General features: G+C 33.5%; 1 protein-coding gene across 4 annotated transcripts in view; it reads left to right on the top strand.

The window, feature by feature from the left end:
- LOC127806081 (lysine-specific demethylase ELF6) overlaps positions 1 to 19,098 on the top strand; it is a 58,419-nt gene extending 39,321 nt beyond the window's left edge. The window contains exons 7-10 of one of the 4 annotated variants that reach the window (XR_008024340.1): positions 1,410 to 3,108; positions 4,267 to 4,371; positions 17,523 to 17,648; positions 18,822 to 19,098. Coding sequence is in view for 3 of the 4 variants with exons in the window: in XM_052343082.1 (XP_052199042.1) it covers positions 1,410 to 3,108; positions 4,267 to 4,324 (1,757 nt within the window). In the remaining variant the exon portion in view is untranslated. Of the gene's footprint in view, positions 1 to 1,409; positions 3,502 to 4,266; positions 4,523 to 17,522; positions 17,649 to 18,821 lie in introns of those variants that run through there. The other 3 variants (XM_052343082.1, XM_052343080.1, XM_052343081.1) reach the window with 3 other exon arrangements.
- Positions 19,099 to 23,710: the final 4,612 nt, after the last annotated feature.

The following is a 23,710-nucleotide window of genomic DNA, read 5'->3' on the forward strand; positions in this document are numbered from 1 at the left end:
ACTGAACTCAAGGTAGGACGACCATTGTAAAGAGTGGTGGTCAGCATCTATTTGTGTGGCTTGTGACACATGGCTGTTTTGTTTTGCATTGTCAGCTATAAGGATGACTTTTTTCATGAACATGGGTTCAATTCATAACACCTACCTTTCTAAGTCTAGCAACTAGTCAAATTGATCTTTTGTTATCATCATCTTCACAAGCCTTAATCCCACTAAGTGGAGTAGGCTACATGGGGCCTATCTATACATTCATTTTTATTCATATCTGCGTTTTTTTGAGGCTGTTATATTCTGTCACGTAAAAGTTTCTTATTGAGTTTTTTTTGGTCTTCCCCTACCTTTTTTTTTTTACTACAAACTTTTTGGTCTATTCATGTTTTTCTCAAATGTCTTGTCTTGCTTATTTTATCTCCAATAAGTGCCACTGTAACTTTATTATGGGCAATTTTCTTTCTAAATTTTTTTTTTCTATGGATGCACATTTATCTTGACATCCTCATCTTAGTTATGTCCATATTTTATACATTTGGTATTTAATTATTCAACATTCTAAGCTATACAACAAAATTGGTCTTATAGCTATTTGATATAACTTTTATTTAGATTTAAAATGCTGTTAAGTACTTATACCATTTTGAATAATTGATCTGAGATATCTAAACTGATCTTGAATAGGATAGCTTGATATTCAAGTCTCACCTCAACATCATCCCGACCTCTGTTTTACTACACTTATATTTTGTATCAACTTGAAACATTCAAATTTTAAGGTGTCTCTCCATAATTTGAGTTTAATATTCATGTATTTTTTGTCTCATCTACTAAGACAATATCATTTGTAAGTAATATGCAACAATTCATCTCTTCTGGATGTGTTTTATGAGTTCATCCATTATTAGATTAAAGAAGGGCTTAATGCAAATCCATGATCTAATCCAATTTGAGCTTATGTTATTATATAAATGTATATGACAAATAACTTGAGCTTATATGTCACCCTCTGATAATCAACAATAATATTTTTTTCTTTTCTTTCTTTTTTCTTTGTTTTGAACACCCTCATCCCCTTTCCTTCTTTTTCAAAGTAGCAGAGCTTTTGTTTTGCTTGTTTGTTGGCTAGGTAGAAAACTCTGTTCTTCAAAGGTGGTCTGGAACAAGCATTGGCTGCACAAAAGAAAAAATAAATAAGAGTCTGTACTTTGTTATTAATATAGACTGTTTGAAATGTATTATCTTACAGTTCAATGTTGTATTAATTTAGTTTCTAATGAAGATCATGTCAATTGCAGTAACAACTGTGGTGATAATAACAGTATAACAGAAGCTATTATCAGTTTGTATCTTTTTGTTTTAGCCTTCTCCTCCTTCTGGTTAAGTATTTCCAACGACACCAATTTCATTTTGTGCAGACTTCCAAAAAATAAAGGCACATGCTGCAGTCATCGCAGAGGAAATTGGTAGTCCTTTTGAGTATAATGAAATCAGATTAGATAATGCATCAGAAGCAGATATGAACTTGATTGATCATGCAATTAACGATGGAGGGCATGATGAACGTGGAGGAGACTGGACCTCAAAGCTAAATGTCAACTTATGTCACTGTGTGAAAGTCAGAAAAATTTCTCCATCTAAGCCGGCGCAGCATGCAATGGCATTGGGTGGGTTATTTTCTGACAGAACTCCTAGTTCCAACACTTTCAATCTCAAGTGGCCATCCAGAAAATTCCGGTCCAAGCGGAACTTAAATTATTCAGTACATAAGAAACCATCGGACAGCATTCAATTGGAGAACCCAGTCAGGACGAAACCATCTACGAGCGTTCAACTGCGAACAGATGATGTGTTTGGAGTAAACTCAAGTAGCAGAATGTTGAGAAAAGAAGGTAAACTTATTCAATATTCAAGGAGAAGCTTAAAGTCTAGACCTGCTGGTTCTATAGCAGCAAGACCGACCAATGGACACACTACAAATAATGTGCAAGATGAAGCTATAATTGCTGATTGTGGGGGGCCAGATGGCCGTAGCATTCACAGATCTGAGGGTAACATCTGTAACTTTGAAATGACCGGGAAGGAGTCTTCAGGTCTCATTTTAGGTTCTAGCAGTAAACCGGAATTGCAGAATAATAGTGGGGCTCTTGCAGCAGCCAGCAACCTCAGTGGCAATTATGTTCCATCACAAGTTGATTCACTTGTTGCGGCCACTTCAGGGGTTGATAACGTTGGGGCACAGATTGAGGGCAGTGTCTTAGTGGAAATGGCCATTGAGGGCAAAGCCAGTGATCTAACATTTGGAGGTGGTTCTGAGATGCAGCATGACACTAGAGTTGACCAAGGCAGTGAGAAAAATGAGAAATTCAATGCTGACGGGGACATTATGATGGAGGGAGACTTCAATCTTGCTGACTCTGAACCGTTGTGTGACCCTGTCACGGGGAGTTGTGTTGTTCCATTAGATCAACCAACTTGTGTCTCAGTTGAAGAAAATCTGAAAGTTGCAACTGCATATGCTGCTGAGGAGGACCTGAAAGGTGGCCGCTGTGAGAAATGTTATTCGCCTGACAAAGGAGAGATGGAAAATAGTGGTTCAACTGCAGGAAATAGAAGGAAAAGACGAAGGGAAGTGGTGGAGATGCAAACAGAAGCTCAACTTAATCTCGACTCCTACATTAGGAGTCCATGTGAAGGGCTGAGGTCAAGGGCTACTATGAATGACGCTAGAAGAGGTGGGACTGACAGTAACGAACATAATGAAGAGAAATCAGCTGGGGGAAAGGTGAAGAGACCTTCAGACGAGAAGAAAGTGACGAGAAAGGGACCCTACCAGTGTGATATAGAAGGCTGCCAAATGAGTTTTCAGACAAAGGCCAGTTTGGTCTTGCACAAACGAAACCTGTGCCCACACGAAGGGTGTGGGAAGAAATTCAGCTCTCACAAATATGCCATGCTTCATCAACGCGTGCATGACGATGACAGGCCCCTCAAATGCCCGTGGGAGGGTTGCACCATGTCGTTCAAGTGGGCGTGGGCTAGGACTGAGCATTTGCGGGTGCATACTGGCGAGCGCCCGTACCAGTGCAAGGTCCAAGGCTGCGGCCGCACTTTCAGGTTCGTATCCGACTATAGCCGGCACAGGCGTAAAACCGGACATTTTGTCACCTGACCTGACCCCCCCTCATTATAGACAAAGTCGAAAGTCGGCAGTCGGCTCTGTACTAGCAGCAGCTAGCTAGTTCTTCCTGGGTACAAGGGGGAAGGGGGTTGGGGGTTGGTTTACAAGAAGATGCCCTCAGAGAATAATATGTGTAAACAAGTAGTATTAATTTGATGCCTTTTTTAATTTAGGTTATAGGAGTAGAAGGAAGTAGATAAATTAATAGAGACCCTTTTTGTATGTATCTAATCATTGTGCATTCAACTGGATCCTTTTGGTAGGTTAAAAAACCAAAAAAAGAAAAAAGAAAAGAAAAGAAACCCTTTTTCTGGATTTTGAGTTTTTCATCTAAACCTTCTTCTACCTGGGTAGGTAGGATTCAGGAAATTGCGTGTTTGATTGATTTTGGTTTGGGGACAGCAAGTAATGGTGGGGCAATTTTCTTTTGGGTCTCCAGAATGTTCCTGCTTGTGCTTGTTTTCGGCACTGCTAAGAACGCTTGCAGGCTTATTGCTGGTGGTCCACTCTTGGGTGGGCCTCGGGCAGATGATGGCTTTGTTAGTGGACTTGACTCCCTATAGGCTTGCAGAACCTGTGAAATTAATGAAATAGACATTAAGAAATGTAAAATTTTCAAAATCTTGCTAAAAAGAAAATTACCTGACTTAAACCAATTATCAAACTACTAGTCTTGAGGTAAACTCAAAGCGTCTCATTTCCATTGAAAAGTAACTGTTGTGGCGGTTTTTAAAATAGTTAAAATCGTTGATTTCACTAGCGATATTTTTTTTTTTACTAAGACTCGTTGGTTTGACTGGCGGTTTTTTAAATTGATAGTAAACTTATTGTATATTAAAAAAATTGGATTGATTACTTTAAAAGTGAGCTTACTGCATTGAAAAAGGAAGAAAAAGAGACACGAATTTGGCTCATTGTCTAGTCCTCTTGTCGAACATTTTGGACAATTAAACTAATGCTGAAAGAGTCTGCTTGATGATCTGTTAGGAGGAATCACTGGAAATGGAAATCTAGTATCCTGTTTTATGTTAGTGTATGCACCCAAAAACTTGGTGATTGTTATGCTCATTCTCTGCATTTTTGGTTTCCTACAGAGGCAATGGAACTGGTTGTGCTGGATTGGATGCGAAGGGACATTTATTGCTAACTTAATTTGCTTCCATAAATACTTTAGCTTGGTCTCCCGCGCCCACCCAACGGTAAGTTATACTAATATTTTGTTAAAAATAATGCTAAGAGTTATGATTAATGACAGTCATGTATCATACTTTTATTAGAGAATGTGCTAAATAGATGGGATAATAGTATATGTTCTCCTCAACCTCTTCTAATGAAGAGGCGTCACACAACTGATGATATCGTTATCAATAATTATTTATGTCATTATTCTTTTGTTAAATACTTTAGTTTCAATATGAAGAAGTATTTCTATTTTATATATATTTGTAAATTTATAGCATTTAAAAGATAATCTAGAATTATCTCATCTTTTTTATGGTTGAAATATAGGAAGGAGTGTGAAATATGATATATCAAAACAGAGAGAAGTTGGGGTACATTAAAGCCACAGATTTGGCAAAAAGTTCTCTCAATTTTTTGGAAAGGACATGGACCAACCCTGTGGTTAAAAAATTGTATGAGGGGTCCATTTTGTCTTCTCTCCTACATAACTCTCTCCTTTATTTTAAAAAAATATATTCTTTATCATTATATAAATATTAAGATATATTTTTTAAAATATAAAGGTAAACTATATATATATATATATAAAGTTTTTCTAGTTCTACAAATATTTATAAACTAATAAATGTTCTTAATATAACATGAGAATTAAAAAAAAATAAAATAGTATTGGTGAATTGCCTTCCTAGAAAAGAACCAATAACCCCATTGTTGGGATGGGGCAAGCCTTGTGATAGTGGGGTCCCCCCCCCCGCGCGCGCGCCGGGAATCTAGGATTAAGGAGTTTGTTGCTACATTTTAGAATAATTCATATTGTTTAGGAACGTCGTTTAGTTTGATCTATTCTCTAGGTCTTTACCACAATTCTAGGAGTTGATATATGTTCTTTTTTATCTTTTATTTTTCGTTGCTTTGTAAAGGCTATAAGCCAATCAATTTTGCTGAATTTATTGAACTGATTTTCCTCAATATTCAAAGTTAACTCACACACATAAACACAATAATCTTAACATCTAATATCAGAGCACCTGATCAAAGTCACTCGAGGAACATTAGCCTTCGACGGTGTGTGAAGTAGCATATATGGCAATAGAAAATAGTTTTGTGCAACCTACAATCCCAAAGCTTGACGGGCACTATGACCACTGGAGCATGCTTATGGAAAAATTTTTATGTTCAAAGGAATATTGGGGTTTGGTAGAGAAAGGAATCCTTGCAACAGCAAAATGAGCTGACATTACTGAAGTATAAGGAAAGGTGATTGAAGACTCAAACTGAAAGACCTAAAGGCGAAAAACTACCTCTTTCAAGCCATCGATTGTTCAATTCTGGAGACTATTTTGAACAAGGATACTGCAAAAGATATTTGGGACTCCCTAAAGTAGAAATATCAAGGGACGACACGAGTCAAGTGTACACAACTGCAAGCTATTCGAAGGGAATTTGAGGTGCTTAAGATGAAGTCTGATGAATCTATGAATGACTACTTTGCTCAAACCCTCACCATAGCCAACAAAATGAGGATCCATGGAGAAAAATTGAAAGATGTTGTTATTGAAAAAATTCTGAGATCAATAACCTTAAAATTCGACTATGTGGTGTGTTCTATTGAAGACTCTAACGATGTGGATACTTTGTCCATTGATGAACTGCAAAGTAGTCATTTGGTGCATGAGCAACGTATGAATGCTCACATGGTAGAAGAACAAGCACTCAAAATCACTTATAATGATTCATCAGGAGGAAGATGATGAGAACATGGTGGCTTTAGAGGAAGAGGAAAAAGTAGACAAAGCTTTGACAAGTTTACCATTGAATGTTACAACTATCTCAAGCTTGGGCATTTCCATTATGAATGTCCAAGCAAGGTGGAGAATGACGCAAACTACGTCGAGGCTACTAAAGAAATGTTACTGATGGCTTAGGTGAATGCTAAGGAAACCAACAAGAAGGCATTGTGGTTTCTTGACTCGAGGTATAGCAACCACATGAGCAGTCAAAATGAGTATTTCTCTAATTTTGATGCAAATTTCAAAGAATTTGTGAAGCTAGGAAATAATTCCACATAGTAGTAATGGGAAAAAGGGCAATGTACAATTGCAAGTCAATGGAATTGGGGTTTCTATGTACCATAACTGAAAAATAACTTGATAAGTGTGGGTCAATTACAAGAGAAAGGCTTGCAATTCTTATTCAGTTTGGAAAATGCAAACTTATCACCTTAAGAGAGGCCTGCTCATGGAGACAACCATGACCTCAAACAGGATGTTCATTTTCATTACTTACCCTCAACCAATTGAACAAATTTGTTTCAAGTCAACTGTAGAAGATATCTCCCATCTTTGGCATTGTAGATATGGTCATTTAAGTCTAAATAGTCTAAAGACTTTCCAGGATAAGAAGATGGTACACGGGTTGCCACAATACAAAGTCTCATTTAAGGTATGCCAAGATTGCTTAGTGGGGATGTAGAAAAGAGATTCTTTCTAAAGAAGAGCACTTGGAAAGTCTTTCAGATCCTTCAACTAGTGCATGTATGCTGACGTCTGTGGACCCATCACACCTATCTCAAACATAAAAAAGGTACCTAATCACTTTTATTGATGATTTCAACCACAAGACTTGGGTGTATTTTGTAGTGGAAAAATTTGAAGCCTTTATTACATTAAAAAATTACAAAAGTTGAGTTGAGAAGGAAACAGGTCACATATACAAGGTCTTTGTATAGATTGTGGAAGAGAGTTTACATCATAGGAGTTCACTAAATTTTGTAATGTAAATGGTATTCGAAGATAACTAACGGCTGCATATACCCCATAACAAAATGGGGTAGCAAAACATAAGAATCAAACCATTATGAATATGGTTTGAAGCATGCTTTTGGAGAAGAGGATTCCAAAAACTTTATACCTTGAAGTAGTTAATTGGATCGTCCGCGTTTTGAATCAAAGCCCAACAGTTACAGTAAGGAATAAAACTTCGGAAGAAGCTTGGAGTGGAATCAAGCCATCAATGGAGTATTTTAGAGTTTTTGGATGTATCTCTCATATTCATGTTCCTGATGCTAAACGAATAAAACTCGATGACAAGAGTTTGAAGTGCATTTTGCTTGGAGTCAATGAGGAGTCAGAGGCATATAAGCTATATGATCCAATTTCATAGAAGATCTTGATAAGCATATATGTGATGTTTGAGGAGAATGAAAATTGGAATTGGGAAAAAAAGCATGAAACAACCATTATTGTTGATTTGAAGTGGGGAGAAAGTGACGGTAAAGATGAATACGAGGCAAATTCTAGCACTCATATAGAAACAGAAGAAGAGAATTATTCTATAGATGAATTATCATTTGAAGACTCAACAAACTCTCTTGAAACAAGAGAAAGAAGGCGACCGATTTAGATGAAGGACTATGTCAGTGGAAAAGCTTCTTCTAAGGAAAACGATATGGCTTACATGGTCATGTTTGCTGCTAGTGATCCCATTTCATATGATCATGTTGTGAAAAGTGACAAGTGGAGAAAAACCATGGATTTGGAGATTGAAGCAATAGAGAGGAATGATACTTGGGAATTAACTGACTTGCCTACTAGAAGAAAGAATATATGATTAAAATGGGTCTACAAAACTAAATTCAATGAGAATGGAGAAGTTGATAAATACAAGGCTTGACTGGTGGCAAAGGGGTACACTCAATAGTGTGGGGTGGACTATAATAAGGTATTTGCACCTGTGACTCAACTAGATACAATTTGTGTGATACGTTCCATTATAGCTAAAAAAACATGGACAATTTGTGTGATACGTTTCATAGGTGACGATATTTGTGCGTCACCAATTAACATATGGACCCAACTTATTAGTGACGAAATCAATATTTGTGACGAAAATAAGTTGCCTTTTGCAACGATTTTTTGTGTCACCAATTACAAGATATTTTGTGACGTTTTAGTTTGCGTCACCAAATCAAATTTGATCAAACTATTTAGTGACGATTTTATATAATAGTGACGAAATATAAAAAGACTATAGTGACAATATTACCGTCACAGTTGTCACAATTTTTTAGTGACGATAGGAATTGTCGCAATAAGAAACCCAATCACAGTTATTTTGTGACGATTTGAACTCCAAGATGACGAAATTTTATTGGTTTTCGTGACAAAATTCCTCGTCACTAAAGGAGATGCCTTCGGTGACAACAAAAATTTCGTCACCTTTCCTTTATGCATTTGTGACGAAATATAAAAAACGTCACTAATTACTTTTCCCTACGGACCTAACGTGACGATGGCTGTGACGCCAAAAAATCGTCACCAATACAGTTTTGGGACGAAATTCTAATCATACGTGACGATTTTGTTTCGCCACTAATGACCAAATTTCCTGTAGTGTGTGAGGTCAGCCTTCTTGCATGGGTAATTAAATAAAGAAGTTTTCATGGAGCAACCTCGAGACTTTGAACGAAAGGTGATGAGAAGAAGGTGTACAAACTTAAAAAGGCTTTATATAGACTTAAGCAAGCTACATGAGCTTGGTATAGTCGTATAGAGTCTTGTTTCTTGAAAGGAGGTTTTGAGAAGTGCCACTATGAACACACTTTGTTCGTCAAGACTAAAGGAGGTAAAATTCTGATTGTATGTCTTTATGTTGATGATCTCATTCTTACTAGAAACAATAAGTCCATGATTGATGAGTTAAAAAAAAATCAACAAAATTAGAGTTTGATATGATTGATCTTGGAAAAATGAGATACTTTCTTGGCATTGAAGTGATATAGAAAACCAATGGTATTTTTATTAACAAAAGGAAGTATGTATTGGAAGTTTTGGAAATGTTTGGTATGATTACTATTCTAGTCCAAAACCCAATTGTTCTTGGATTCAAGCTCGAGGAGAATGAGAATGGAGTTAGAATGGACGTCACCTATTACAAGCAGATCGTTGGAAGTCTCATGTATATAATGACCACTCGACTAGATTTGATGTTTTCGGTAAATCTCTGTTGAGCCAACTTGCTCATATTAATTAAGTTTTGATGATTAACAAAAATATTTTTTTGATAAAAATGTATTTCTTTCTCATATAAAAAAATAAATTTATTTTGAATTAAAAGTGGGTACAAAGAGTAAATTTATTTTAAATTAAAGGTGGATTATCTTTAAACATGTTTTCTTCTTTTGATCATTTATGTCTCAAAAGTTTATGTTTGAATTTTCATTTATTGATAAATGCTTTTATTACTTATGTAAAAAATATATTTATTTTGAATTAAAGGAGAATTACTTTTAGACATGTTTTCTCTATCTCATACAAAAAGTAAATTTATTTTGAATTAAAGAGAATTTATTTTAGACATAGTTTCTTACTCATGCAAAAAGTAAATTTATTTTAAATTAAAAGAGATTGCTTTTAGATATGTTTTCTTGTTTTAATAATTTATGTCTCAAAAACTTATATTTGAATTTTCAAATCTTGTTTTCTCATGTAAAAAGTAAATTTATTTTGAATTAAAAGGGAGACATGTTTTCTTATTGTTGGAGAAAGTCTAAACATTTTTTGAATTTCAAACTTCATATTAACATTTTCTTGAATGGTTAAAATGCTTATAAATACCTCATAAACTCATTTTTTGAGTATCCATTGCACATATTGCACATTCAAAACTCCCAAAAGCTCTCAAGCTAATTTCCAAGTATTCCAAAGCTCTCAAAGATTCATTGTTTATCTACTGAAGAGCCACAAGGTAAGAGGAGAAAAAGAGATCGCAAAGCCGAATCCGATCTTCTCCATTCAAACTGAGGTAATTGTTTATTTATTTATTTAAATATTATTGTCTTGTATAATTTGTTCTTAATTGCTTATTTGTGTCCAAGTATGGACAAATTATTTGTAACATTTAAATTATTATTGAGTATTGTATAGGTTTTCTAGATTCGTTAAAATCTAGTTGAATCTAGTTTTCAAGGTAAGTAAGGAAGAAAACCTTGATGTAGTAGTTGTCTAGAATCCATTGTAATCTAGGTGTGTATTTAGTTTCTAAGGTGAGCTAGTGTGGAAATCTTGGTGAAATTATTTTAGTGGAACCCCAAGGGTAGTTAAACCTTGGGAGAGTGGATTAGGTGTATGTGAAGACACCGAACCACTATAAATTGTCTTATGTCTCATTGTATTTATTTTTGTTATATCTTATGATTTACATTTATTATTAATCTCAAATATAATTTATTATATTTATCAAATATATATTTTTTAATAAAATTATTAATCGAGAATATTTATTAAAATTAAAATAAAATTTAATCACTCAATTCACCCCTTCTCTTGAATGGCCATACCCTAAGGGACCAACAATCTCATTAGCAGGTCTATGGAAAGACCTACTAAACTTCATTTGGTAGTGGCAAAGAAGATCTCAAGGGATAACTCAATTTGGGATGTTCTATAAAAGGGAGGAAATGAAGAGTTGATTGCACATGCGAATAGTGACTATGTCGGGGATCCAGAGAACATAAAAAGTACTTTAGGTGATGTGTTTCTATTAAGTTCAAAAGTTATGTCTTGGTCCTCAAAGAAATAGCCCATAGTCACTCTTTCCACCACAGAGGCAGAATTCATAGTTGAAACATCATGTGCATGTCATATAATATGGTTAAGAAGAATTCTTGAGAGGCTTGATTATATGTAGAGTGAATACACAACTATTTTTGTGACAACAGTTCAGCTATCAAGCTTTCTGTGAATCTAGTACTGCATGGACACATCAAACGTATTGATGTTCGTTTTCATTTTTTGCGTGAACTCACAAAGAATGGAACTGTGAAGATGAAGCACTATCACACACAGGAGCAAATTGTAGATTTGATGACAAAGCCACTGAAGTTGGATGCATTTGTGAAGCTAGCTTTGAAGTCTATTAGGTGTTTGTTCAGAGTCAGATATACTAGCATTCAATTTAAGGGAGGATGTTGAAGTATTTTAATATTTTCAGTTAGAATTAAGGAGTTTGTTGTTGCATTTTAGAATAATCTCTATTGTTTAGGAACATTGTTTAGTTTGATCTATTCTCTAGGCCTCTACCACAATTCTAGGAGTTGTTGAGATATTTTTTTTTATCTTCTTTTATTTTCCGTTGCTTTGTAAAGGCTATATAAGCCAATCTGTTTTGCTAAATTTATTGAACTGATTTTTCCCAATATTCAAAGTTAACTCACACATGAACACAATGATCTTAACATCTTAGCGATGGGGTTTTGTAAAGAAGTTATCATTATTGGGGTTCAATGAACTTAACAAAGAAAGAGAAAATGATCGAGCAAGAGAGGTGAAGAGAGGGAAGTTGTTGCAAATACTATGAGAGAAGGAAAAAAGGTGAGGGGAGATAGTCAGTCTTTGCCTAGAGAAAGGGGTATTTTTGGTATTTTAAAAATTGGATAAATTATAGTTGGTGCTCTTAAGGTTTTTTAAAAATATAGGCCACCTTTGTTTTTGGAAATACAAGAGATCTTCTCTACCATTCATAGTGTGTAAATTAACCATTTTAACTCTAATTTTTAAAATTCTCTCTTCTATACATCTCTCTCTCTCAACCAAATGTAGATATATGTATATAAAAGTTTCGGAATTATATTTTATTTATATAAAATATATTTTTAATTTCAAAATATTCCAATTACCAAAAATATATAAGCTAGTTATATAATATAATATTGAAAATATATATTTTTAAAAATATATAAAAATAAATTCTAAAAATATTTTTTTTAACTATAGAAAATATGTTTTCTATTTACTATATATAAATTTAAAACAAAAAATTGAGTAGGTGGTGATTTACTATTAACACTAGTCACCACACCAAAGAACCTAGATGGATTTGGTTGAAGAGACAAAAAGGAGGGGCCATAAGTCCTTACTCTTCTTGTCGTCATCATTGTAGTTGTCGAAAAAGGAAAAGAGTCCATTAGTGTCAAAAGAGAGAGGGAAGAGGAAGAGAAAGAGAAAGAGAGAGATAGAGAGAAAAGGGTGAATTTGAAGGGCATTTCAAAAGTTTTACTATTGTTTTTTGATGGCAAGGAGGAAAGTAAAATGAGATTAATAAATGTTGCCTAGATAGTAAGTTAAGAAGGGGTTGAATTGGCATTTTCGATTTTAAGAAAAATTATTTTAGATTTGATTTTTTTATGATGATATTATATTTTATAGATTGAGATGTTGCAAGAAATAAGATATGTAAATGAAAATACCAACAATGAAGAACAAAAGATTTATAGAGATTCAACTTTTTTAAGCTTATGTCATCTATTTTTAAAGTGAATCTTGAAGGTAATACAACGGAAAATCTCTAGTTTTTAAAGAAGTTAGAAACCCATATATAATCCCTTGTCAAGAAAAAACACTTCTTGTGCCAAATGCAACTCCCTCAAATTAAAGTGAGAATTCTCACATTTAATAAGTAAACACACAATCCCTTTGTTAAACAGGAACTATTTTGAAGGACATAAAAACTCCCTCATAAGAAATGTGAGATCCCCTCACTTTAAAAGTGAGTAAATACAAGAAAATTAATACCAACTTACAAAGCCTTGATCAATAAACACAAATAAGTAAATGCAAGAAGTTTACAACTCAATCAATGTCTTTTTCCTCAACAAGAACACTCTCATTCTTTGAAGATCTTTAATACTTTGTAAGTCTTCAAGTTTTCTCTCTTTTTCCTCTTCTTAAATCAGTCAATACATAGGTCAATCAATCTAACCATAGGAAAGAAGAGAAGAGAGATAATGCACCAGCTGGGAATCTTCTTAGTTTTTTTAATAATTAATGAAAAGCTAAGAGACTTGCAGACATGTAGCTAAAAGAAGGGACAACATATTGGAAAAATATAACTGGGTCTGATAGTAGCTAAAAACAAAACTATTAGGTCAATTTTTGATAAAGATGTAAGCATACAAGTGTGCAAACATTCCTGGAACAAAAAGACTATTTAACTAGATTGGGAAATAATTAGACTTATGAGTTCTTTCAAAGGGAAGCAAATTAAGAAGATTGTTCTTTTGTAGAGGTAAAACAAATATGAAAACGCAAAGAAACTTCACTCAATTTACACATTTTTGAAACCCTAGTGACCTAAAGAATGTAGACAGTAATGTCTTTGTTCGAACGTTTGAACACCAAGGTTTTATCTTTTGAATAAATGATTGATTTGATTCTTCCTTGTTTTGGATGTTTGAAGGGATTTCTCTCAAGTATCTGAATAACTTTCTTAGCTTCCTAGAAAGGTTCAGATGTCTGACGGGTAACCCTTAGATGTCTGAATAACATTTGAAATTTGTTTGGCTGTTTTGGTTAAGTTTAGACTTCTAAAACTTTTATTCCGACTTTTGAAACTTTTATTCAGATTTGCGAACATTTTTTTTAGACTTAAACCTTCTCTTCAAAGTTATAAATAACAGAAAATGCTTACTACCCATATTTAAATGTCTGAAGTTGCATATTCAATAATTTAAATGATATTAGATTTTTCTTATAATATTTCTATCTCAGATGTAGATACATATGAGTATCTAATATATATTTTTATTATGTACCCTTGAACTAAAAATCTCCCATTTTTTATGATGACAAAACACATACGGCTTAAGATTCTTCCCCTTGAATTTTTGATCTTATACATGCTTATATGACTTCGAGTATTTGTGCTAATGAATATTTCATATATACATTCAAGTCATAGTCAAGAACAATTCATTCTACATTTCACAATCAACTTGAACAAAGATGATCCTCCAAACATATTACCACAAAAACAAAAAACATTATCAATTTCTATGTTCCTTACTCTCCCTTTGTGTCAAGCATAAAAAAGGATCAAGATGGCGAAACTCATCTTCAAGCCTTGTAATCCTATGTCCCAATTAGTAAAGGTTGATTCAAGTTATTTCCCAACTTTAGTGGATAGAACTTGAATAGCAACCAAAAGTTCACTCATAGAAGGCTCCCCCTCATTAGGTTCAAGATAAGCTGGACAAAAATGAATGGATGTGACATGTAATACATGATCATAAGCTACATTGCTCTTAGAGGCATGTTTCTTGGAGTCATCAACTTGGTCCATCAAGGGACAAGATTGTTACCACTTAATAAGATAGTCGAGTAAGGTTTTTATGCTGGCTAGGATGTTATGTAGTGTGGGCTCCCCCTCAAACAATACAATAGGATGGGAAGATGAAACGTCAAGTGGAAGGAAGAAACGGATGAGGACAAGGTGATAATCATTAATTGAAAAGTCAGAACATCTATCTATGATCCCCTAATAACTTGCCATTTCTCCATTTTTGATATTTCTCACTAGTTACTTCTAAAACAAACATCAAATCATGCATAGTTTTATTTCTTTATTTGGTTTCCCTTTGAGAATGAGAGCAAGATCATTTAGTGCCATTGGGATGGAACTGAGTGAGAAGTTGAGAGAAGGTTAGTGTTTTAGTGTTTGAGATTTGTGGATTTCAAGTTTTGATGTGTCCATTTCTCTTTAAGAAGACAATGTTTAGATGTTTGAAGCATTTGGTTTAGATGTTTGAATATGTCAAGTAATTTTTTGATTGTGCAAGAAAATTCAGACATCTAAGACTAACTATTTAGATGTCTGAATGACTCCAAGGAGTTCTTGTGAAAGTTTAGACGATTGATCCTATTTGAACAAGGTTAGAAAGTGTTGGGTATTTGCCTACATGTGTGGTGGATCAAGGCCCAAGCCTAACAAATTGGTTTAGTTGAAAAGGGGCCCAAGAGTTATTAATTTGGTGGATAGAGGACTCCATTATATATGGAACAAAACTAGGGTAGCCGTATGTGTGTGCATGTGTGAGAAAATCACAGTTTTTAGCCGCCAACTTTTCATCAAAATCAAGAGCAACAGTTGTGAGTTTAAGATATCTGGGCAGTCATCAGTTAATCCTTGATATCTCTGCATTTTGTGGTTTGATCGTCACGATTTTTGGGTAGCACCTTCGCAACTCATTGTTCTTTAAATCCAATGGTCCATTTGGGAGAAAACATTATCTAAATAGTGGCATTTTTTTGTGAGATATTTTCTTATTATTTTTAAGTGGTATTCCAAGAATCTTTATTCTTGAGAGAGTTGTGATTGGGTTAATTGTTTTGTTGCTTTTGGGGAATTTAGTGTGCCAAGAATTATCGAGTTCTAAAGGATTTGGTGTGCCTCTAGTGTTATCTAGAGAAGAACGATTGTACCTAGTATTTTATTATAGTGGAAGTTTTGGGTGGACTTCGGTCTCGTGGTTTTTACTCCTCGCATTGAGAGATTTTTCCACGTAAATTTTTGGTGTTCTTGTGATTGAGTGATTGCTGCACTTGTTTTATATTACTCTATATCTACTTGATTTAACTCCTACTAGGTTCACACAAGAAGGGAGGGAACAAAATATTTGGGTATCCTTATATTAAGTTGTTGATTTGACGTGTTTTTTTCTCCCAATAGAAAATATGCTCTATTTTGACCTATTTTATACAACTTAATGGTGACATTTAGTCTTCTAAATGAGCTGAATCAGATGACTATATACTGGTATGCAGATGTCTGAAAGGTATGAATTTTGTTCTTGCTCTTTTAATTTTTCAAGATAAGATTTAATTTCCTTCAAACTTGGATTTTTTTTAGTATCAATCTCTCTTCTATTGTGACAAAATTGATCTTCAATTAAGGGTTTTGTGAAGAAATAATCAAATTCAATGTCTCCATTTTACACATACTCTTTTACAAAATGGCATCTAATCTATGTGGTTAGTCTTAGAATGGAGAACTAGATGTCATTGAAACTTGGGCATAAACATACACTAAACACAATATTCAATCTACTTGTGGTTGAATATAATAGTGATCCTTATCATATTTCTATCCTTCTTTTTGATCAATATCTTTTCCACTCATTTTTGTTTGATTTTGTTAATGTACTCATAGGGTAAGGACTAACGTATTTAAATTTGTCTTGATGATTTATTTGATTTGCTTCATATCAATCTTGGAAATAAATTTAGTTCTCCCATCATCCTTATCTCAAATTCATTTTTCGTGCAACTAGCAAAGTTCTTACACATTTATTCATTTGTTGCACCAAGAAAGATGTTATCAACGACCATTTGAATTATGTATGTTTACATACTTTTAATATCCATTTGAAATAATTTAAAATACTTGTAACTAACAAAGACAACTAAAACTCTCATAGCTTCAATTCTTACCACATGAAGAAAGATTTAATCAAGATCAATCTTTCTTGTTGATTGTACCTTTGAGCTACAAATTTTACCTTTGCACATGTTGTGTCTCAAACATCATTAATAGTTAATGATGGTTCATAATGATGTTATTAAGTGTCAATGACTTGGTTAGTTAATAGTTGAAAAGTTGAATAGCTGTTTCATCATAAACAACTAGGGATATTGCTGACTGCTTTAGCACAGCCAATCAACTGCCTCCAGACAGTCGACAGGTTAAGGAAGTTGATCGACCGTTTTTCCATCCGGTGGAAATCGATTGACCACCTCTAAGAAATCGATCGACCATTTTTGCTGCCAAATCTGCAAATAGTGCATTCCATGTGTCATTCAATTAAAGGGTTGTTAGTGTTAGTGATGTGTCTTAATGCTAGATTTAGATGACATCTGACATATGTAATTAATACATTTGATGTTTCTTTGTATATAATTAATAAAAGGAAAGTTCATCATCATTCATTAAACTCTCCAGTTTGGTATATGAATGAGTCGCTGGATTTCCTGTTTGAAAGTTTTATTCTTAAGGTATTAAGAATATGTGATGAGATTATTTGGTAATAAGATTTCTTAAATATTTTTTGTCCTTAAATTAATCAGATGGGGACTCTAATTAGTCAATTATGGACCAACACGTTTTTACTACCTTGATTAGTATGAGATACTAATGGTTAGGGGTGGTGAGTCATATACCATATGACATAGGGATGTCTCTAGTAAACTCATGGGTGGTTGTTGGAGAACAACGCACTAAATGTGACACTGATGACTGATCACATGGTATTGTAGATAATGATTTTGTCATCGAGTTGCGATTGTGTATTAGTCCTTAGACTTAAACTAACACGGTTGTTTTGCGTATTGGTGTGCAGGATTTGCTAATGCGTGGAATTATCCAATTGTGAGGTGGGGATATTCATCTATATGGTTCCGTATTGTTGGTACATGAAGGTAGCTGTTCAGGGATAGGATCTGTCACTTTCGTTGATATTGATAAGGTAAACGTCCTATGTAGTCTACTATTAGTGTGATGAGAAAGTTATTGGCCAAGGTAGTATGATTAATTAAGAAAGTGTTTCTTGAGGTGTCATCTAGTCATGTTAATAAGATCTGACACATAGTTATTGAGTTTGTGAGTTTATTATTTCATGACTCTCACTTGATCGAGATGTTGAGTGATAGAATAATTATAGTACACGGTAATCATCAACTGTAATAAGCTCATTTGAAGTTAGACTGCATTGCCTTCTATATTGTCTTGGACCACTGCCAGGCGCTTCCCAGGGTCTTTTAGATCGTCATCGGAATATGGAGAGATTCTTGTGATAGGTTAAGGTGTTTGGCCACTGCCAAACGGGTTTTGGTGTTATTTGTTTGCTAGAGAACAATAAACTTAGAAAGTCATATGCCATATAACATAACATCTAGTATCAGCACTGTGCACTTGTTGTGTCTCGGACATCATTAATTGTTAATAATGGTTTTGGATATGTCATTAAGTGTTAATGACAATGGTTCGTTAAAAGTTAATAAGCCAATTTTGGTTTGTTAATTGTTAATGGATCGGGTTGCATTTTCTTCTAAAAATAGCAACATAGTCGATTATTCCATTCAGAAAGTCGACTACCTCGACAGTCGACTCCCCAACCAAATGTAGTGGATTACCTATGGCATCAAATTGGAGGGGATGGTAGGGGTGCCTAGAGGCAGAAATTGGACAGGAGAAAGAAGGAGAAATTGACAGAGAGTTTGGCTTCTACTCTATGACTTCCTTCTTCTTCTGTTTCTATTAAAATTTATAGAGCATAAGAGTTATGCATATGGAAAATTTTGGAGAGTTTGGGGTGACACACAGGCATTGATGAATCAACGTCCTCAGGCTAGCACAAGATGAAGACTGTGACGTGGTACTGGGTACGTAGTTGGTTAGGTGTGGACAAACTAAGCTTACCACAATTTGAGATGGAATCGGTTTCAGTGTAAAAATAGTTTCTACACCCACCTAATATTAAGCTACATGTATGTTATTTGTTGTATTTCATATGATGAAATATTGTGTTATTTAAATACTCAAGTTATGCATATTGTGTGTATTTATGATTTTCGCTATGCATGTTTGATGTGCAAAAATTTTTAAATTTACCTACACTACCATGCATGTATTCCAACAGGTGGCAGATTCCAGAGGTAGAAAAATGGGAGGAAGTTGGAGATGAGGTGTACGTGCTTGGCTTCTGTTTCTCTATTTTTTTTTTTTTTGCTTCTGCTCTTGAGAAATCATAGAGAAATGTTGTGTGCTTGGAAAATTTTGGAGAGTCTAGGGAGACACACAGGTGCTGGTGAGTCGAAATCCTTAGGCTAGCACAGGACGAGGACCACGACATAGTGTTGGGTTGCACGCTAGGTGTGGACAAACTAGGCCCTCCACGTGATGAGGAAGATTTGATTTCAATATAGAAACAATTTCTACACCTACTTGAAATCAAGCCACAAGTATGTGATTTATTGTATTTCATGTTACTTAAATACTCAAATTGTGTATGGTATGTGTATTTATGACTTCCGCTGTATAACTTTGATGTGCAAAAATTTTTAAATTTACCTATATCACCATATGTGTATTCCAACAAAAACTACATAAATTAGTCTTAGATTGAACTTCTATTTGTTTTACTTAAGGATTTAAATATTTTAATTTTATTTTATTATTATTTTATTTTTCAACTTTTAGGACAATTTTAATTTTACTTCCTTCTTTTCTTGTTCTTTATAGGTTTCTTTTTAGGATTTAAAATTTTAATTTAATTTATCATCATCATCATCATCATTATTATTATTATTATTATTATTTACTTTAGCTTTTAGGAAATTTTTAATTTTTAATTTTTAATTCTTAAAATTTTTAGGAAATGGTGACCAACAGTTATCACTTGGGCAATGAGAGAGTTGAAATTTATAATATTGATCCTATCACTATCTTATTTGTTTAACTTACTACATTAAATAAGAATTTAGATAATTTGGGGGTTTCAACAATGAATGTTTCTTCTTGTTTTCTTTATTGTGAGCTTTGTGAGCAAGGGGGACACACTAGTGTAGTTTGTCAAGTCGGAAATTTTTTTTATTCTTCTTCTGAACAACCTAATTTTATTTCTTATGATGGCAATAGATTCAATTTCAATCCATGTTCCAACACTTACAATCCTGGATGGTGGAGCCATCCTATTTTTTTTTTAGAGTAATAATTAACAATGAGTACCTCTAGCTTTCCACAACATCAAAATCCACAAGAGAAAAAGTCAAATTTGGAGGACATGATGGTAAAATTTATCAACAGTACAGAGGCACGAATTCAAAACTTGGAAACTCAAATTGGACAATTTGGTCAAGCAATTTTGGAAAGGCCATAAAGAGAATTACCTACTAATACTGAGAAGAATCCAAGGAAACAACTACAAGCCATCACTTTGCAAAGTGAAAAAGAACTTGGAAAAGAAGAAAAATATTAGGAGCACATAAAAAAGGAAGAAAGCCGAAACCTTGAAGCCAAAGAAGAAGACTGTGGGTCATCAATGGAGAAAAAGGGAAGTTCTTCTACTCTTAATTTAAATTCTTACAAAATCCCTATTCCTTTTCCTAAAGGATTTCTTAAGTCTAATTTCGATAAACAAACTACTAAATTTTTAGAGAAGGTTAAAAAGTTTCATATTAACATTCATTTTCTTGATGCTATTTCTTTAATGTCCAATTATGATAAAGTATTGAAGGAAATAATGGCAAAGAAGAGAAAGTTGGCGGAATTTAAGCCTTCTTGAAGATGGGAATCTAGTCAAGCTAATGACTATAAAGAAGCGATTGATGGGAGGCAACCCATTAAAAATATGATTTCTTTTTCCTCTCTTTTTATTTCTCTTGATTTTTAGAATGTTTGGGATTGCTTTCTTATTTCATTTTTTATCTGTTTTTTTTTTAGCACTTGCTTCATGAAGAAATCTGGCCCTTCCTCTTCTAGAAGGATAAGCCCAACAATTTTCACCAATTCCAAGAAGGTCTGCATCAGGGGGTAGTGTTTTTCTTTTCCCTTTTCTTATTTTTAAACATTGGGGATGTTTAATTTAAGTATGGGGCGAAAAATCTAATATTTTTTATATTTTGCTTGATTACTTGAAAATTAAAGAATAATGTGTCTAAATGATTTTTTTTTTTTTGAGAAAAATGTTTTATTTCATATTTAGGCCGAATTCATGTTTCCTATTTAACTTTGGTCAATTCATAATTAATTCGAGATTGAAAATTATTCTATTTGATTATTGACTCTAGATTTAGCAATGTTAAGGAAAATGAATTGATTATGTCGAATTATCATGACTGTTGAAATATATGCTTCTTGACAAAACTCATGAGATTTTGTGATTATGCATGATTGATTATGTGAGAATAATATTGTGATTATTTCTCAAAATTAAGATTAAACAGAGTTGAAGTAAAAAGGGATGATGAAAAAAAAAAAATTACAAGGCCGGAACATGCAAAAAAAGAAAAAAAAAAACTGTTATTGTTATATTCCTACTCCTATATGTTTTGAGCTGCTTAGTAACTGGAGATTAATAGTATGCTCCTGCATTATCCTTCACGTCAAATAGTGATTCAAAATATGAGTATGCACATCCTAAGTAATTGTTTAGAGGAGTAACCAAGTGTCTTCATCATAAAATGTTCGTGTTCACGTCAAAAGTCAAATAATGTTTAGGAAAGAAAGAAAAAAAAAATACTCATCCATGTTACTCCTTATGTTTGTAGTAGTGGAGAGAAGTGATTATAAGAAAACTATTGGATGATTTAATGTGTTAATTGCAAGGTTTCATGAATCAATTTTAAAGCATGCATGGAAACAAAAGTGATGATTTTGCATGATTAAAGTTTTCAATTATGTTGTTGAATTTAGAATTGATATGATAATATGGATGGTAATCAGTTTCATGATTAATTATGCATTGATATATTATTGGATTCCTCAATTTCGGCCTAGTGTGAAAATGAAATGTTTAATTTTAAATTTCTTCTCTATTTTGCTTGAAGACGAGCAAAAATGTTAAGTGTAGTGGTATTTGATAAAGTTTAATTTAATATATATTTTTATCTAATTTTTATCTTAACTTTGTATTATTTTTCTTACTTGAAGTGTGAGTTTAGATGGATTTTATATAATTTAAATTTCTTTTTGTAGGAAACAAGAAAAAGAAATTAATTTGAAGAATTGGATTTAAAAAAATATTATAAATTAATTTATAATGTTAATTTTAAAATTAATAAATTAATTAAGAAGATATTCTGAAGATAAATGCAAGACATCAAATCAAAGGAGGATTAGGGAACTCAAGAATTCAAATTGTAACTGGAGAAGGAGATTATAAAATTGGAGAAGAATTGAGAATAATGGTGGATAGGAATTGTAATGGGAGTGGAGAGGAATTGCAATTGGAGAAGAATTGTAATGGGACCAATTGTTCCAATGCTTCTCCAATTTTATAATCTCCTTCTCCAATTGCAATTTGAAATCTTTGAGGTTCCTAATCCTCCTTTGACTTGATGTCTTGCGTTTATTTTTAGAAATTTTTCATAATTAATTTATTATTCCTTTAATTGTATTATAATATTAATTTTAAAATTAAAATTATAAATTAATTTATAATATCTACTTTTAAACTCAAATTTTTAAATTAATTTCCTTTTCTTATTTCTTACAAAAAAAATTAAATTATATAAAATCCATATAAACTCATATTTCAAGTAAGAAAAATAAAAAAATTAAGATGAAAATTAGATAAAAATATATATAAAATTAAACCCTATCAAATACCACCACACTTAACATTTTGCTTATCCACAAACAAAGTAGAGAAGAAACTAAAGAGTAAACATTTCAGTTTCACACTAGGTCAAAATTGAGGAATCCAACAATATATTAATGCATAATTAATCACGAAATCGATTACCATCCATATTATCATATCGATTCTAAATTCAACAACATTAATTGAAAGCCTTAATCTTGTAAAATCATCACTTTTGTTTCCATGTATGCTTCAAAATTGATTCATGAAATCTTGCAATTTACATAACTAAATCATGCAATAGTTTTCTTATAATCACTTGTCTTCACTACTACAAATATAAGGAGTAACATGGATGAGTTTTCTTATTTTTTTTATTTTCTTTCCTAAGCATTACTTGGCTTTTGAAGTGAATGTCAACATTTTATGATAAAGACACCTAGTTACTCCTCTAAATAATTGCTTAGGATGCATATGTATACTCATATTTCGAATCACTATTTGACATGAAAGATGATGTAAGAGTATATTGTCAACCTCCAGTTACTATGCAACTCAAAACATAGGAGTAGGTGTTGCGGAAAATTTCTTCAAAACAGAAAGGGTTAGTGCAATAGAACGAATCAAAATATAGATCAAAAACAAAACGTAAAGTAAACAATTACAAACTTTCTGTTTTAACCATTCAAGGCTCAGATCTGAAAGACCAGTTACCTCTCTTGGTAACACCAACGAATAGGAACCACAAGCCCCTAATGAAGCTCTCAAACCGTAAGCCCAGAAAAGCCCCAATACCTCTCGGCAAAACCAGCAAAGTAAACCCTCTCTCGCTCAAACGATCACAGCCGCACACACAGTAGATAAATCGGTCACAAAGACAGCAAGATCAAGGCTCAAAACGAGGAGAATCGCTTACCCGAAATGAAGAACCCAGATCTGAATAAATAGGGTGCTCCCAGCGACATCAAAGGGACCGCCTTCCTCACAAAAGGAAAGGCGGCTGAATCCACCAAAGGAAACAACATCCACAGAAGGCAAGAGTGCCTTCATCACTGTCGGATGAACAAGGACTGAAGCGATGAAGCAATCGGCTAAGATAGGAAACACGAGAGAGAGAGAGAGAGAGAGAGAGAGAGAGAGAGAAACTAGGGCTCGATCGAAAAATGATAGAGACGCCAACAGAAGAGACAAAAGTCTCTTTTATATGTGGGGGCCAAAGAAGATAT

Source organism: Diospyros lotus, chromosome 7, assembly GCF_014633365.1.
Source record: "Diospyros lotus cultivar Yz01 chromosome 7, ASM1463336v1, whole genome shotgun sequence".
Taxonomy (NCBI): Eukaryota; Viridiplantae; Streptophyta; class Magnoliopsida; order Ericales; family Ebenaceae; genus Diospyros; species Diospyros lotus.